The following is an 18,542-nucleotide window of genomic DNA, read 5'->3' as shown; positions in this document are numbered from 1 at the left end:
CAAGCATCACACATTAAACTGGTCCAACCGAAATAAATTAATGTCTGCTCAACGAGGACTCAAGGAAATCAAAAATCAATTCCTGTAAGACAAAGTGATTGTAGGTGGGATGTGATCCAGACAGAGATGATTCAGCTCAGGCATCAATACAATACCTGGAAAAAACGTTTCTGTGGTAATGGGGGTTTTCACATCCACGTGAATCTGCCTTCAGAAAAAGGTCAATTCTGACTCATTTCAGATTTATTCTGTTTTGATTTTAACACTTATGTAGAATGCCAAGCAATCAGTACACACCTGTTTCTAGTTTTTAAAAAAAAATTAAGCAGAACTGTCCGTCAATGCTACAACCAGTTCCAACAAAATAATCGATTTCTAAAGTGCTTATTTTATTTCTGTTATTTGGTTAACTAATCCAAAACAAAACAGAACAATGGGCCGGATCTTACTGGAAAAATAATAGCATAGTAACAACGTACGCCACTATTAATATCCGAATCAGTCAACAAGTGCAGGAAATTAAGAGATTTGCCCATGTGTTGCAATTCTCCAGAACTAGCCGGCCAATATACACCTTTCTTTGTACAACTGGCATCTTGCCCTTAGTCTCCATGTTATTTCTAAGAACTTGCTGGATTTGCACAGTAATTGTCCATTAAACTTGCCACAGAAAGTTAGGATTGGAACTTAACAGCTCAAATATCTTTTTATAACAAAATTATAATGGTTAAGGCAGTGCCAATTAACCACGCTAGCCCAGAAAGGGAACAATTTTAACTGCTCATTCTCACTAATGCAAATAGTAAATTGTTACTAGAGTTAAGTGTCAAATTTTGAATGTTTCACATTTTTTTTCTTTTCCTTTGTCTTTTCCCCCCACCTCTCTTAATTCAGTATTTTATTCTCTATTTCTCTTGTATGTTATTTTACTAATTTACCCACTCGAATTCGACCTTCTTCACTGTTACTTCTTTCTTAATTCTTAAATCTCATTGGTTAAGAAAATGCACTGTTGGTCCTGCTGTTAACGGAGATCCCAGATACACCATTGCTTTCGCCAAACTACTGTTAGCTCACATTTCTAGCAAGTTACGTGTTTGGCCTGAATGTACAGAAGAAAGTCCAACTCATGCAGGGCAAGATGTCCCACTCTGGCTAGATCCGGCCCAATGTGCTTCTATTTGGAAGTCCAGCAATGTTTATGCCCTTCAGCCACCAAAAATCAACAGTTTTGCCTAGACGGACTCAGCAAGCATATCCGATTACATCAAGCTGATAAAGGGGGTAACATACTTGACTGCAACCTAGGCCGGGATTTCTCCTATGATGGGCAGGCTGGGTGGGGGCCGATCTCTGCCTGCGATCGGCTCTGTGCTGCCATTTTACGTGGGCGGGGCAATTCAGGTCCGCCCAGTGTAATACGCAACTGAGCGCTACCTGTGCGGGCGGAAGGGGGAGGGGGGATTCGGGGCCAGCGCTCTTTCACGCATGAGTGCAAAGCGCAGCAATCTCCCTGAGGCACGGAGCTGCCTCAGGGAGATTGAATGGATATTAAAACAATCAGATAAACGATTTGAAAATTTATTTAAACGTGTCACATGAGCTGGGACATGTTTTTAAAATTTATGAAAATTTACCTATTTATTTGATAAAAAGCTTCAGGAAATCTCATCCCACTCACGGATGAGGTTTCCTGAAAAGCGTGAAGGCTGCTTGCGCTCTTCGCCTGCCCGACAACCTTGAAGTAGGACGGGCAGTGTTCGCAAGTGCCTCAATTCATTTCTTAATGGCCTTAATAGGCCGTTTTCATTTTGGCGGGGGTGCAGCCAATATCATCGCGCATCATTTTACACGTCAGCATGTCAGGCCCACCCCCGCATGCCAATGGAAAAATCCTGCCCCTAATGTCAGCCAAGGTCAACATTTCAAAACCTAACTTTACAGTGCCCAAAATTAAGTGCTGTGTGGGATTTATCAGCCAACCCATGGCAAGGCAAAGTAGTGAAAGAGCCACTGCAGACTTATCGAGGAGTTTCAATTCACTGTAATGATAGGTGTGCAAGCAGCCCATGTAATTATCACTCAATACAGCCAGTCTGGCATTAGCAAAGTTGCTAGAATTAAAATATGATTTTTAATAATCATGTAAAAAAAAATGGAAACTGTGCTCATGTGACCCTTTCCATGTGAATTATTGCAGCTTTGAAACTCCTTATAGCTGACATTGTTTAAAGAACAGCAGCCATTTCCCTTTCTAGCATCATTGTGGATTAGTTGAAGAATTTCTGGCTCCCAAGCCAACAATTCATGGAAATCATAGCCAGTTAAAGCTTAATTATTTGTTGACGGCTTTTACATTCACGCAGGAAGTTTACGTGGGTCAATAGCAAACCACAGACGCTTGACATCTGAAACAAAGATAGAAAATATTGGAAATACTCAGCAGGTCTGTGGAGAGAGCAACAGAGTTAGCAGGCTGGATTTAATCCAGTCCATTGTGTTCAGCCGCTTTTCTTGGTTTGCATAAATTGTTCCAGATTAAAGGAGGCGGCTGAGAACACAAGCCTGGGATGCATAGAGCTTTGTCTTTTCAGATACTTTGTGTTGGTCCACACTTGACTTCTCAACTTTGACACGACAGCCGTGGCCTTGGAAATCCTGGTGCTGATTTTGGCATCAAGGGATCAGTTGCTGGTAATTGTTGATCTAAGGTATGTGAAGTTGTCAACGACCTCCAGAATGAGGCTATCAATGTTGATGGAGGGTGGAGTTTCTACGTCCTGGCCCTTAACTTTGGTCTTCCTGACGCTCATTATCAAGTCCAATGAGGCCCGGGAGAACCAATCTACAAACTGCTGTAAGTGAATTTCAGGATGAGATAACAGCACAGCATCATTAGCAAACAGCAACTCATGGACTAGGGTGCAGTCAATGTCACAGTCAGCACAGAGAGCTACAAGTGGTGAAGACACTGTATAGGGTGGTATATCTGGTGATGAAGAGATCCAGGTGGCGCCAGTGAGATGATCTCAGATGTCCCCAGGTCACCTTGGGGCAAGATCTGGTTTGGAAGTAGGTACCTGTCACACAGAGTCCACAGGTAACAGCATTGCTCCAGCAACTGGTGGCAGAGATGATAGTGCAGTGCAGCGCTAACGTTACTGGATTAGTAATCCAGGGTCCCAGGATAATGTTCTAGGGACATGGGTCCAAATCCCATGATTGCAGCTCGTGGAATTTAAACTCAGTTAAGAAATCTGGAAGATAAAGCTAATCTGTGTAATTGTTAGGAACATCCATCTGGTTCACTGGTGTCCTTTAGGGAAGGAAATCTGTCATCCTCACCTGGTGTAAATGCGACTCCAGGCTTACAACAATGTGGCTGATTCTTAAATGCCCTCTGAAATGGACTAGTAAGCCATTCAGTTCAAGGGCAATAAGGGACGGGCAACAAATGCTGGCCTTGCCAGTGAGACTCACATCCCATGAAAAAAATAAAGAAAAAGACCTCTGTTCACTTTTGTTCTGCTTGCAGATTTCCTGGTACCCAATGCGCATTGGATAAGCTGTGTGATTTGGTACCTAGCCTTGCGTCGAAGTCCCTGACAAGGTACAGAGCCTCAGTGCAGGGAATTCTGATGGCAGGGTCAAGTGCTCATAGGATTGATCCTTGGCATCTGGGATGGACATGAGTGTTGGGGCATAGGCACCCACAAGGTTAACTGGACCCAATCTTGTTGACAAGTGAAGAGTAAGAAGCCTCTCTGAGCCTTCACTGGGAGGTTCAACCATTGCAAGGAGCGTCTTTTCTACTGCGAATCCCACTCCAACCTCATGTTGCTTCTCGAGTTTCCCCTTGCAGAAGAAAGTGTAGTGTTTTTCTTTAAGTAATTCACTTTGCTGTGCAGCTAGAAACTAGGCTCCCTCAATGTCCACATTGAACCTTGTAAGCTCTTGGTGCACACCTCACCAACCTGCAACAGGTCATCGGTAAGGCTGGGACGCATAGTCCTTACATTCCAGCTTGTGATGCAAAAGACTTGTCTTCTTTATTGGGTTTGTTTTGCCTGGTGCAGACATTAGCAACTTGCCTGTTGAGAGATGACTTTTTAAGCTCCAAGTACCAATTGAAGCAAACAGGTTGTGGCTGGACAGCACCTAACTGACAGGGGCCACTCTGTGCTTGAGATGGGCAGTAGCTATCCAATGAGATGCCATGATCTCTCCCACCATCGGAAGTAGTCCCTGGCGCTCGTGCTCTATGCTCTAAGTGAGAGCTTATAACCGGTAACTGTTTTTTTCAAAACAAAAACAGAATTACGTGGAAAAACTCAGCAGGTCTGGCAGCATCGGCGGAGAAGAAAAGAGTTGACGTTTTGAGTCCTCATGACCCTTCAACAGGTTTATTTCACCCATGTTGTGCCATTGTGAAACACAAAGCTGGAGTGTCCTCCCCAGTTCGCAGGCCTGGGCAAATAGTATGGAGGACCCCGAGCTGTCCTAGCATCAGGGCGTACCCCCTCCCTGCCCACCCACCTCAACACTGCTAGTATTGTCCAAAGGAAAGGATGAAACCAGTGCTGTTTGGTACCAGCTCTGCTGCAGGAACTGCCAGAAAGCTGCCTGATATATGACAGAAAACCACCTAGAGGACTCCACAACAGATTTTCTGTCAGGGTTTACTCCCTTAGTCTTCTTCTCTCCCAATACACCCAGAAGGCAGTGGGGCTATTTAGCTATAGCTGGGAGTCTGGTTCATGGGCACCAGGGCATAACCACACCCTGGTGGGCCTCTCCGCTACATGTACAGGGGCCAAGCCTCCTGAGTTCCCTGTAGTTTAGCCTGGGTCTGCGAGGTACCCAGTTTATGTATATCGCCATGGCGAGGCACTACAGAGGCTATGTACCGGTGGGAGAGGATTACGCACTTGGCTCTCTTTTCATAATAGCTTGCCAGTGGTGAGAGCTGAAAACAAGAGGCGACAAGCAGACTAATCACTATGCGCTGCTCATTATGCTAACACACCCCCACCCATTACATTAACACCCCTGTGCATCACAACAATCGGAGACACACTTGGCCTTACCAGCAATCTTGTAAATAGGGCCCTAGCCATTTCCTCACATTGATGCAGAAATAAAGCGCATCAGAGCTATCCTGTGGGACAGTGGCTATCCTGATCAGGTCATTGTTTACTCTGTATCAAGCAAGCTCACAAATGGCCACTTTCGGACCTGAAAAGTGTCAGGTCTACCTCAAAAGGCAAAGTAACTCAAAAATTTGAACAACAGGTTAAGCAAGCTGTTTCATGCTGCTACTATGCAGTGGCTATGCTGCTGTCAGTCTAAAAAGACATTCTGCCTCCCACATGATTGAGCAACTGCATGTATGAATTTTAGTGTCAGTCGATGCCAGGTACATAGGCTGTATGTCCCAATGATTGGCTGATTAAATGAAACATCTTTCTTTGGTTGTTCGTAATAGGCAGAGTACAGACCATACACTCACAAAATCAAAAACAAAAGAACCACAGTTAGCTGTGATTCTGTGATTGGACACCACTTGCTGAGCAATCCTGAGTGTGCTAATAACTACACTAACAACCAACTTAAGATAATCAATCAAGCTCATAACATGGCTCATTTATGTTTGCTCGAAGACAGACATGGAGACTTGCTAGGACGCCAGATGAAAAGCTTTGTCAATATTCAAGTTCTATACTACCGAATGACTGTTTATAGTATGTCATGCCTCAAACTGATCATATATTATATTTTAAGAAATCTATCTAATCTGTATTTGAATAAATCAATACTATCTGATTCCAGCCTCCCCTTAGGGCCCCTGAACCACAGATTGATCACTCAGACTTCAGGGAACCCTGCATCTAAAAAGGAGGCAAAGTCAGGTAAATGCTTTTCCAACAAGGCTTATGGGCCATTAGGAATGCTTCACCCTTTCCCTATCAAGCGAATTTGTCAACCTCTTCAGCAATCGGTCATCCCCCATCCCCTCTACCCATCACCTGCGACCCCCATGTCTTCCACAGATTCCCTGTAATCATCGCCCTGCCTCTCCTGATCTCTCTGGCTTCTTGGGATCATTCCCCCCCAACAATATCTGACCCTTTTACAATCTTCTCCCCTCCTCTCTGGATCTCTTCATCTTCCCCCATCAGCGGTCCCCCATATCCTGTATGTCTTCAAATTCCCCAAAGATGGCCTGCCCTACGCCAAATCTCTCTGCCACCCAGCAACCCCACTACCTAAACCCCCATTCTCCCACCTAAATTGTTGATCCGTCCATCCTTCCTGTCACTCACTGACTGGCCTTCTGTCGAAAACCTACCTGCCGCTCTCCCTGATATCTAGTTGAAAAGTGTTATCTATCCGAGGAAACTCAAAGCTTACTTCACAATCACAACCCTGTAATTAGTGGATAGATCCTGAATGCTGCCTTATAGTCAAAACTACAACCGTATTTGTACACCGTTTTGTCAGTACTTGCTTAGGTCAACAGGTGGGAAATCTCTTGGCAATGGAACCAGAGGTAGGTGTGTGGGAAAAAGGAAGGAAAAGCTGTCTTGATGTCATTCCATAAACAGTTGCTGTAAAAGGTACTTTTTAAAAATGTTTTTATTAGCTTAATAGATCCACTTGAAAGACTTTGAAACTACTGCGGTTACATTTTCCAGTGTGAGCAGGTATGTGCACAAGATCAATAAATTGCCCACACACTTGTTATTATTCTTCTGCAGTGCTTATGTCAGGCCAATACCTTAAACTATAGATAGAAAATACAAAAACACCTGGATTTATTCCTTTCTCCAAGGCAAATAAGGAAATTTATGTGTAATCAAAAATCAGATACAAGCACACTATTTGTTCAACTTCCTGCCAAAGTAAAACATCAGTACTCTCATTCTCACTACATCACTAATCTCATTAGAAGTACCTTTGACAGTTGTGATTTATTAGAGATTAATATAAATTAAAGCACAGAAATAGGCCATTTGGCTCATAGCCTTTGACCTAATACTTCAATTAAAGCTATTTATTCCAATCTTTCCTTTTTATATTCTTCACATTCAAATATTTATCAATGCCTTTTAGATGGCATCACAGATTGAAATCTCATTAGGCACTCATAGGAACATGGGAAAAGGTGGAGGCCATTTAGTCCCTTGAACCTGTTCTGTCATTCAATGAGATCATGGCTGATCCATGACCCTTTGCCCCATATGCCTCAAGTACTTTGGCTAACAAAAAATCTACTACTCTTAGATTTAAAATTAACAAGTGACCCAGCATCAACTATCATTTGCTGAAGAGAGTTCCAGATTTCTACCATCCTTTGTGTGTAGGAGTGGTTCCTAACTTCACTCCTGAAAGGCCTGGTTCAAATTTTTAGGCTTTGTTCCCTTGTCCTAGACTCCCCAACCAGCTGAATGAGCTTCCACTCTATCTACCTTATCAGTTCCTCTTAAGATCTTGAAAGTTGCAATCAAGTCACTCCTTAATCGAAATCCCACAATTATAATTCTGGTTTGTGTAATCTTTCCTTGAAATTTAACCCTTGGTGCCCAGGTATCATTCTAGCAAATTTACCCTGCACTCCCTTCAAGGCAATTATACCCTTCCTAAGCTGTGGCATCAAGAAATGAACATAGGCCAGGTGTGGTCTTACCAGGGTTTTGAAAAGCTGAAGCTTGACTTCTACCCCTTTGTATTCTAGTCCTCTAGATATAAAGACCACCAGTCCTTTTTTGATTATTTTCAGTACCTGTCCATTGCCATTTTAACGATCTATGTACATGGACTCCAAAGCCTGTTTAGACCTCTGCAGTTTCTAGCTTTTCACCATTTAGAACAAACTCTGACCAATCCTTTTTAGATCCAAACCTCACATTGCTTATATTGAAATTCATTTACCACACTTTTGCCCATTCACTTAATCTATTAATATTTCTTTGTAGTTGTATACTTCCAACTTACAATATCACCTATTTTCGTGTTATTCGTAAACGTGGGTATGTGACTCTTTCACACCACCTAAGCTGTTAATGAACACAGTGAATAGTTGAGAACGTCCTTCAGGACATCACTAGTCACATCTGCAAATTAGAATGCCTGACCATTATCCCTATTCTCCGACTCCTGCCACTGAGCCTGTTTTCTAGCCAGGTCAATAAATTTTACCCAACAGTCTGTTATTAGGAACTCAAATGCCTTCTGGAAATTCATATAAATAATATCCACAGAAATTCCCCTGTCCACAACTCTGATTAGCTGAAAGTTTTCAAGGTGTTCAGTCACTGGATCCTTAATTATAGACTGGAGTAATTGCCCAACAACACATGTAAGGCTAAGTGCTCTGTACTTCCCTGGTATCCCTCTCACTTTTCTTAAGCAGTGAAGTAACATGCACAATTATTGTTAAAGCATCTATAATGTTCTCACATACTTTCTTTAAAACCCTGGGGTCAAAATCATCAGATCCTGGGGGTTTGTCACTTTCTGCTGCCAGTATTTTCTTCAATATTGTTAACTTGCTTACATTCATTATGGTGAGTTCCCATCCCCAATTCAACATTAGCTTCCTTGGAATGTCCTCTACTGTAAATATGGATGCAAGGTAATTATTTAACATGTCTGCCATCACCACCATTTCTTTTTATCATTACCGGTGCTCTTGGGCATCCTCTTTTACCTAAAATAACTGTAAAAGCTTTTTTGTGTTGATTTTGATATCTCTGGCAAGTTTCTTTCATATACTTTCTTAGTAGCCCTTCTTATCCATTTTGTCATTGTTTGCTGTTCTTTGTATCTCCCATTTGCCAGGATGTGTTTTTTTTTGCACACTTTATCTCTTCGCTTTATATTGTCTCTTACCTCTTTGGTCAGTAAATGGCTGTTTTGTTCTGGAAAATAGAGCTCTTGTCCCCAAGGATATAAAAGGCTCTGTATCACTTTAAATTCTTTTGTGAACATCTCCCACTAATCTTCTGCCGCTTTACCCATTAATAGATTTGCCCAGTACTCTGGGCAGTCTCTGTCTCATTCAATTATGCCTTACCTAAATCTGGAATCTTAGAGGCTGTTTCACATTTCTCCCTTTCAAATACAAGATTGAACTTGATCATATTTTGATTAGTGTTAGATCAATTTTCACGCACTGTTAGGCTGTTAACTAAATTTGACTTATTACCCATTATTAAACCTAAAATGGCCTATCCGCTGTTTGGTTCTAGGATATATTGTTGCAGACTCAAAATAGTTGCTGCCTTTCTGACATGAGCTGGTCTGCTTATTTCAATCTATCTGGAAGTTAAAATTCCTGGTCCTAGATGTCCCTCACCCTAGCAGCCGGTAGGCAATTGGGACAAATGGGACACTCAACCCTGCTGACAAAGGATGTTATTCAAACCCCCCAATCACTGAATCCCCAACAATTGAGGTTCCCCCTCTCCTCTCTTTCCAAGGTGCCATGGTCATCATCCAATCTGTCCTTCCAGCATCTGTACAGACAATTATATTGTACCTGTTGGATAGGATCAGTTTCTGTGGATTTCCACTCTTACTCAGTACATCAGTGGTCTCACTAACTCCGTGCTGGTGCTGCACCTCTGAGGTGTGGCCAATGTCTGGAACAAACTGTCCAGATATTCACCCCCTCCATTATGTCTGGAGCATCTCTAACTTGCACTCCAGCTCAATGACTCGGAGTCAGAGAGATTTGAGCCGCAGCCTCGCTGTGCACAAGCTCCCATATGTTGCAGTCCAAACATGCAAGCTGCTCTGCCATGGCTGAGTCTATATGTATTTATTAAACATGCAAGCTGCTCTGCCATGGCTGAGTCTATATGTATTTATTAAACATGCAAGCTGCTCTGCCATGGCTGAGTCTATATGTATTTATTAGATAAAATTTATTTACAGATGCTTTTTAAAAATTCATTCTTGGGATGTGGGAGTTGCTGGCTGGGCCAGCATTGGTTGCCCATCCCTAATTGCCTTGAGAAGGTGGTGAGCTGCCTTTTTGAACCGCTGCAGTGCCTGTTGTGTTGGTACACCCACAGTGCTGTTAGGGTGGCAGTTTCAGGATTTTGACCAAGTGACAGTGACCCTTTTATTTAACTGCTTAGCTAACAAGACACAATCACTAAAAAAACTAAACAACAGTGTAAATACTTATTCTGTAACTTATGATGCTGCTGCACATCTCCGCTATCACACCACAGTTTTAGGACAAACTTTTCCATGTTCTAATAATAATCTTTTGGAAAAAAAAATTCAAACCTCTCCCTTCATTTTTCCTCATAATCCCGAGTTTACGCCCCTTGTTACTGGTTTGCCAACTGCTGCAATCAATCTTTCATTATTTAGCTTTGAAAAGCTTTCATGATTTTGTACAACTATTAACTTCCCCATCCCCCCTAACCTTTTTTGGTTCCAGTCAGAGAAGTCCCAGTTTTTTCAAAGCTTTCATCATAATTGGAATTGCTCATTTCTGGCATCATTCTAGCTTGTCCCACTACCTGGCTATCTCTGTAGACACCCCCCAAAACTTTTCAGATAATTATCCAATTCCCTTTTGAAAGCCGCATTTGAATCTGCCTCCACCACACTCTCAGGTACTGCATTCCAGATCCTAATCACTCACTGTGCAAAAAACATTTCTCCTCATCCCACCTCTGGTTCTTTGGCCAATCATTTTAAAATCAGTGTCCCCCGATTACTGAACTTTCCACCAACGGGAGTAGTTTCTCCCCACCTACACTGTTTAGACCCCTCATGATTTTGAACACCTCCATCAATGACAGCTATGAGAGCGCACTGTAAATGGCCAGATTTCTTTTCAAAGGAACACGCACATACCCACAGTCCGGTGCTGGACACCATCGACAGTCGGGGTCGGAAGCGAGGTACCGACGTAGCATAAATTCCTCGTATTTCTCCATCAGCGTCTGGTCGTTCAGTATCATCCGGATGTCATATGGATTCAGCCGTTCTGAGCACTCAGGGCAGCTGATGTTCACACGGCTCTCTGTGATTTCGATGCGCAGGTACTGGCGCAAACAGTCAAGGCAGGAGCGGTGGTGGCACGTCATGATTTCGGGCACATTCTCCTGCGGATGGCGCACTAGACAGAGGGGGCATTCCAGAAAACCAGATGACACCTTGAACAAGAAGAACAGATTACTGGATACACGGCTTAACAATTTTCTCAGTTGTTACAAACTCATTATTGTTTGGTATATGTTCTGCTTGGTGACAGGTTTCTCCAATGGCTCAATATTTTTTTATTCATTCGATTGTCCTTGTTCAGAGGGCATTTAAAAGTCACATGTAGGCCAGACCAGGTAAGGACAGCAAATTTCCTTCCCTAAAGGACATTAGTGAACCAGGTGGGTTTTCACAACAATCAACAATAGTTTCATGGTCATTATTAGATTTTTAATGCCATTTTTTTTTCAATTCAAATTCTACCATCTGTGGTGGTGGGATTTGAACCCAGGTCTTCAGAGCATTACCCTGGGTCTCTGGATTACTAGTCCAGCGACAATACCACTACACCATCACCCTTAATGGTAAATAGATAGTCCAGATTGGGACTGAGCCAGGCTAAGAATGAAAGTACTGGGTTTTTGGTATATGTTCAGTTAATTGATTTCAGTCAGAGCAACTAGTAGGGCACTATAACTGATGTCAATGCTTAGGGAGGGAAAAAATACTCAGCCAGGGCTCCTGCTCCCAATCAGGTAATAATGATGCCTGCTGCAAAAATGCATGTGGATGGAAAACAGGTACGGAGAGCACAAGGCCTGGTTGTGATTTCTCCCCTTCACACAGCCTGGTGCCTTCGAACTCTCTCTGTCCATAATTACACATTAAGAATAGCCATTTAAACAATGCAACGGCGTGGAGAGTGTGCTCAACGAATAACCTCCAGGAAGAACTAGCTTTTAGGTGAGAAGAAACTAGAGAAAAAAAATTGTAGAATAGCTAATGTTCAAAGCGTCTTCTGAAACAACACACCTTTTGGGCAAGACTTTCTTGGTTCCATCTACGGTGTAATCACCAAACAGATTCAAAGCACAAGGCAGATTCATATCTTACAAATGTGTCAATGTGAAGGATCCACCAAAATTCAGGACTTTATTGAACAATTATTGGGCAAAGAAGGTTATAAATATTAATAAGGCTGATTCATATACCAAAGCCGGAATTACATGCACCACTTCCAGATATTTACTGTCAATTTGCAACTTTAGGTTCAGGTATGAATCAGCAAGACCACTGCAGCTCTGACCTCAAATTCACAAACGATTTCCTAACATTGTGTCAAATGATGATGATGGTGGTGGTGCCGACACCAAACATGGACTAGCATGTACTACATAAAAGGCATACAAAGGGATGTTTTAACAGAGTTTGGTATGAATTAACATTAGTTTCCAATACTGTCATACGCAGAGCCAATATGCAATGTTATGTTTTATGGAAATTATATAGAGCTCTATCCAATTAGTTTTTAGCATGAACATGGACAACTTATTTATCTGTAAGTCTGAGCTGCTCATATTAGATATGCACATACTGTTGTATTGTCATTCCATCCCTTGCACTAAGTAATAATATCCCTATATAACTCACATTTGCCCAGATATAAGTACCAAAAAGATCTTATTGCTCAAAAGAAAAAATTATTTTACATATTTTATAAAATAATGGCATCAGGAGACATACTGGATGTCCAGATCTGGCAGGTCTCACTTATCTGCTTGTCAAGTACCCGCTAAATGGGTTCTAATGCTTTTAAAAGCTCCCTCACTGTTTATAATGATAATTCACTGTCCTAATATTTCCTTAACGTTGGCAGCTTTGATGAAGTTACTACTGGGATTGGACTGTGTATTGCTTCATAACCATTTATGGCTATTTAATCATCTGTATCTTTTCTCTCCCTCTCCTTTCTTGCCTCTCCCCATAATTTGCTCCCAGGCTTCTGCCAGTATCATTCCAAAAAACAACCATTAAGGAGATGGTCAATTCTGCCCAATTCCCTGCGACAAGCTTCTGTCCACAATTCACATCACCACACAGTGGCAAAGCAACTTCTTCTATATGGACGAACAAGGGTATGAAGTAGGGTCACCAGCTCTTGTTGGATGTACTTCAAGAGGTTTCACCACAGTACCTCCTGCCTCCAACTGTCTCAGCCCCACACTTCCAGCCGATTGGTTAGGAAAATAACAAAGTCAGCACTGCCCGATTGGATGAGACCTATTGCCAATCAAAATAAGATCATGGCTGATTGGATAACTTCATTGTCAAACAAAACAGGAGAACAAACTGACTGGATGCCAAAGACCAATTGTAACGTGACACTTAAGTAGTTATTGAAATAAGAAATCAGAGCAGCTGGTGGTACAGGTGGCAGTTTAACTCCTGGCAATATCTGAGCATGAGAGCCCTGTGGGACCATGTTGAATGAATTTTGATCCCAGTACTGAAAATTAACTAAGAGCTTTCTTTCCGATGAACTCAACCTCTGGAAACCTGCACCATTCTATCCCCTGGCACAAATCCTACTCCCTTGCTATTAACTCCACCTCCTTTCCCAGTCACTGTCTCAGATTGTTTGAAACCTTGGCATGTCAGAGGCTGGACATTCTGTGGCAAGTAACTCACCTCCTGACTCCCAAAGGTACAAATCAGGAGTGTGTATACTATCCACTTGCCTGGATGAGTGCAGCTCCAACAACACTCAAGAAGCTTCACACCATCCAGGGCAAAGCAGCCAGCTTAACTGGCACCCCATCCACAAACATTCACTCCCTCCAGCACCGACAGTAGCAGCAGTGTGTACCATCTACAAGATGCACTGCAACAACTCACCAAAACTCCTTCCAAGCCCATGACCTCTACAACTTAGAAAGGCAAGGGCAGCAGATGCATGGGAACACCAACACCTGCAAGTTCCCCTCCAAGTCACTCACCATCCTGACTTGGAAATATATTGCCTGAAAAATATCACTGTCGCTGGGTCAAAATCCTGGAACTCCCTTCCTAACTGCACTGTGGGTGTATCTAGACCACATGGACTACAGTAGTTCAAGAAGGTGGCTCACCACCACCTTCTCGAGGGCAATCAGGGATGGGCAAGAAATGCTGGCTTAGCCAGTGACACCCACGAAGAATATAAAAAACTCTGTTCAATCTTGAGATAAGCTACACCCTACCCATCATCAAAAATGTTTACTTTCATGGCTGCTCACCCTCTCCACTGTCGAAACCTGATAAAAGTCTTTGTCATCTCATTAACTACTCATTAAAATTGATGAGATTACAGGTTGATTTGATAGAGGCATTTAAAATGTGGTAGGGATGTGGCTTCCAATGGCTAATGGGTCTAGAATGAGGGACATAAGTTATGTAGCTGGAAAATGTACTACTCAAAATGACTGAAAGAAGGATTGTGTCAACTTCTAAGAATGAGTCCGGTAGGTGGTTGAAGGAAGGATAAAGGTATATTAAAATAATTTAATTTAGGGTTCTGCTTCTGTGAAGAAAATACACCAACATAGGCTGATTTGATTGGACGACCTGTTTCCATGTAATAATTTCCATGCAATTCTCATAATGCTCAGTAATTGGACGACCTGTTTCCATGTAATAATTTCCATGCAATTCTCATAATGCTCAGTAATCTCATTACTGGTTTACCATCTTTCACAAACTTCAATTTATTCAAAAAACTGTCACAAATAGTCTTCTCTCACACTGAGTTCTGTTTGCATATTATTGCTAACTCTCACTGATCTATATTGGCTCTGCATCTCCTATGCATTACATTTAAAATCTTGCACTTGTAATCTCTCCATAATCTCACTCCACCCTATATATGGAATATTTTTCTGCCCCATGTCCCTCCTGCCAATTCTAACCCTCTGACTCTGGTCTTTTGTGCATTTCCCTTCCTGAGCCCGTCACGAATGAAAGAGTCTTCAGCTCTATCCTTGGAGATACCCTCCCTACATCTCTCCATTTTTAAAGCCTTCCTCAAAATCCATCACTTTGATGAAACCTTCAGTCACTCCTTCTAACCTTAACCTTTCCTGATTGTGTACCAACATAGGAAACATATATCAAAATGCTTTTGAACATTTATGTTGAAGGCACTTCACTGCAAGTTGTTGGAGTTGTATACATAGGTGTTAAAATTAAAAGACCTTAATATATGACAACTAGACTCAGGAGCACAACCTCATTGAAATGAATTCCTTTTCAGAATGACTTCTGAGCTTACCTTTTTGGGGAAATGTTGTTGGTAGATGGTTTCGTGAAGCCTAAGTTTCAACGAAAATTGCACCTGATGCTTATCTACCATGTTTCAAAAGATAAAAAAAAAACCTGCTAAGGTGGAGGTATATTTGACTTGGCTTCTGCATTCTTTGGGCAAGCAGCTCAAGTAGACATTTCCCAAGGTGAATTAAAGGTTGGTTACATTTATTTTCCTTTTGAATTTGATTATTTTAATTTTGTTTTGAAGGCATGAGCTTTATGTTGGCATCTGAGCTGCACTTTATTGCCCTATTGCAAGCCATGAGAATAGGCATATGTCAGTCTTGGCCACTTGTGTAATCATGTGAACTGAGACCCAATTTCCACCAGTTCCAGGGCATTTGATTGAGTCTTTTTGTTTAATCTTAAATAAAATATTTAGTTGAATACTGGAAAAGCAGGGTTGGAAGAACATAAAAAGTTATATTTTAAAACAAACAGTGTAAAGTGTTATCAGAAATACTTTTTTCTTTTTTAAAAAAAAATATGGGAGATGGTGACATAATGGTAATGTTACTGGACTAGTAATCTAGAGGCCCAAGCTAATGCCCTGGGGACATGGGTTCAAATCCCAATATGGCAGTTGGTGGAATTTAAATTCAATTAATAAATAATATGCAGTCTAAAGTTAGTCCCTGTGGTGACCGTGACAACCATTGTCAATTGTTGTAAAAACCCACCTTGTTCACTAATGTCCTTTAGGGAAGGAAATCTGTCGTCCTTACCTGGTCTGGCCTACATGTGACTCCAGACCCACAGTACTGTGGTTGACTCTTAACTGTCTGAATGGGCTAGCAAGCCACTCAGTTCAAGGGCAATTAGGGATGGGCAACAAACGCTGGCATTGCCAGTGACAGCCACATCCCATGAAAGAATAAAAGAAAAAAAAGAGAGAAAGGCTCATAAATATTCCAGAGCATGACCAGTCCTGTTTACTGACACACCGTTTTGACTGTATAATATTCCACCTAGTTACCCAGTTGGAAACAGAAAAACATCGTCATTGAGGACAGCCAAAGTCTGGATTTGAACTCTGCTGCTATTTGGGAACCAAGCCAATGCTTTATAGCTGGAGCAATATGATTGCCAAGTTCAACTCAAGAGTATTGTGTTCACAAATACAGCATAGTGAATAACTTTTCAAAAGTTTAAATTGCATTTGTAACCCACACTTAATTGTTAAAGAAAGGCAAACGTGTCATTAGATCAATCCTCCAAAATAATTCCAACTTTAAGGAAGTAACGACTCAAGTAGACCGTCAAAAACTTTACTGATTGGACATAATCATTTGATGTGCTGTCTCAAGGTGAACAAAACCAAGACACAAATTGCTGCTTGCTCATTTTTACTTGCCACAGCACTGCAATAGTTTTAAACCAATTTCGTTAATTTAACTTTCAACGCTAGTGATCTTTAGATAACGGGAAAATGTCTGAAAGGTCAGCAAATATATATTTTAAACAGGTCACAACTGTGTTAAGACATGCTTGAGAGCTTTAAAAGGGGATCCAGCAAGGCCACATTCCCTTCTGAACAGTTCAACTTCCATGTAGCTTACAAAATCTGTCTGGATTTTCATTCCTAGAACTCCAAGTGAATTGCAAAACTGCTCATCTGGCTGCACTTCTACTGATTCATGTTTTCACAAAGAAATGTTACTAAAGTCCTCAAAATGTTAAACTCTGCATAAATAAATCTTATCACTGCAGCCAGGCAATAAGTACAAAGGCGTAATTTTCCTATAAACCTCTGCGTGTTGTTATCTGGAATATGTGTTCTCTCTGACTGACTGATGACACTTTGCACTGCACTTCCTTCTCATAAATTATAGATAAATTGTTCAGTTTCCTTTGCTGCTTGACTTGGCATTTCGCCTCCCTTAGGTGCTGCAACTGATGACCTATCTCAGTTCTTCATCTCAAAGTGGTTGGGGTGGGAAGAGTCTAAATGTAAATTATCAAATGAAACTGTGTTCCATGCGCAGGTCAATCATCTGCCTGCATCACTAGTTGTAAAGGGTTTACTTCTAATATAACGTCAGCCAGTGCCAGAGTACGGAGAATGTCTAGTCTTAGCTCAGCCATCAGAGTAAACTCCACAGGCAAGGAAGAAAACTGAGAGAAGAAATCAGCCAGCACTTAGGGGTTATTTAGTTAGTGGCATTGGTAGAAAAACCTGCGTCAGAAATAGCAGACATTTTTTTAAAGTTTCGCCTTGTGTGGTTTCATGACGGTCAGAGCATTTTCCATTATGGTTAATATCTGTGAATCATCCTTAGCCAGAGCCGCTGGTTTATGGATCTCCCATTGATAAAACTCTGTGCCAACTGAACTTCTTATGTAATAACTGGGGGAAGACAACTTCAGTGTGGGAAGAATGGGTCTGGGCCGAACAAATTGGAATCAAAGGTTGTCAGGAAAAACGGTAGCTGAACAATGGGCTATCCTCAAAAAGGAAATAGTTTGAGCACAGCCAAGGTATATTCCCTTGAAAGGGGAAGGAAGGGCAAACAAAGCCAGAGCTCCCTGAATGACACGTTTCTAAGATAAAGAAGATTGTGCTTATGACAGATATCAGGTAGAAATTACAATTGAGAACCAGGCTGAATACAGAAGGTTCAGAGGGGAGGTGAAAAATACAATAAGAGAAGCAAAGAGGGAGTATGAAAAGAGGCTGACAGCTAGCATAAAAGGGAATCCCGAAGTCTTCTATACACATAAAGATAGTAAAAGGGTGGTAAAAGGAAGTGTAAACCAATTAGGGACCAAAAAGGGGATTTTTGGAAGTAGGGGAAATAGCTGAAGTATAAAATGAATATGTTGCATCTGTCTTTGCCATGCAAGAGGATGCTACCCAGGCATGGTGGAAGAGGAGGCAGCTCAGGCACTAAAAGGGTTTAAAATTGATAAGGATAGGCTGTCTGTACTTATAGATGTTAAGCCCCAGGACTGGATGAGGTGCACCTAAGGATGCTGAGGGAAGAAAGGGTGGAAATTGCAGAGGCACTGACCATAATCTTTCAATCTTCCTTAGACTTGGGGTGGTGCCAGAGGACTGGAGAATTGCAAATGTTACACCCTTGTTCAAAAGGATGTAAAGATAAGCCCAGCAACTACAGGCCAGTCAGTTCAACTTTGGTGATGGAGAATCTTCTAGAAACAATAGCTTGGGACAAAATTAATGGTCACATGGA

General features: G+C 41.7%; 1 protein-coding gene across 2 annotated transcripts in view; it reads right to left on the bottom strand.

Annotated features, from left to right (window-relative positions):
* rnf19b (ring finger protein 19B) overlaps positions 1 to 18,542 on the bottom strand; it is a 171,812-nt gene that overhangs the window by 16,660 nt on the left and 136,610 nt on the right. For both annotated transcript variants that reach the window (XM_041213283.1, XM_041213284.1), the window contains one exon: positions 10,879 to 11,180. In XM_041213283.1, the coding sequence (XP_041069217.1) occupies positions 10,879 to 11,180 (302 nt within the window). The remainder of the gene's footprint in view (positions 1 to 10,878; positions 11,181 to 18,542) is intronic.

The sequence above is a fragment of the Carcharodon carcharias genome, chromosome 19, assembly GCF_017639515.1.
Source record: "Carcharodon carcharias isolate sCarCar2 chromosome 19, sCarCar2.pri, whole genome shotgun sequence".
Lineage (NCBI taxonomy): Eukaryota > Metazoa > Chordata > Chondrichthyes > Lamniformes > Lamnidae > Carcharodon > Carcharodon carcharias.
This window is presented reverse-complemented; position numbering and strand designations above follow the sequence as displayed.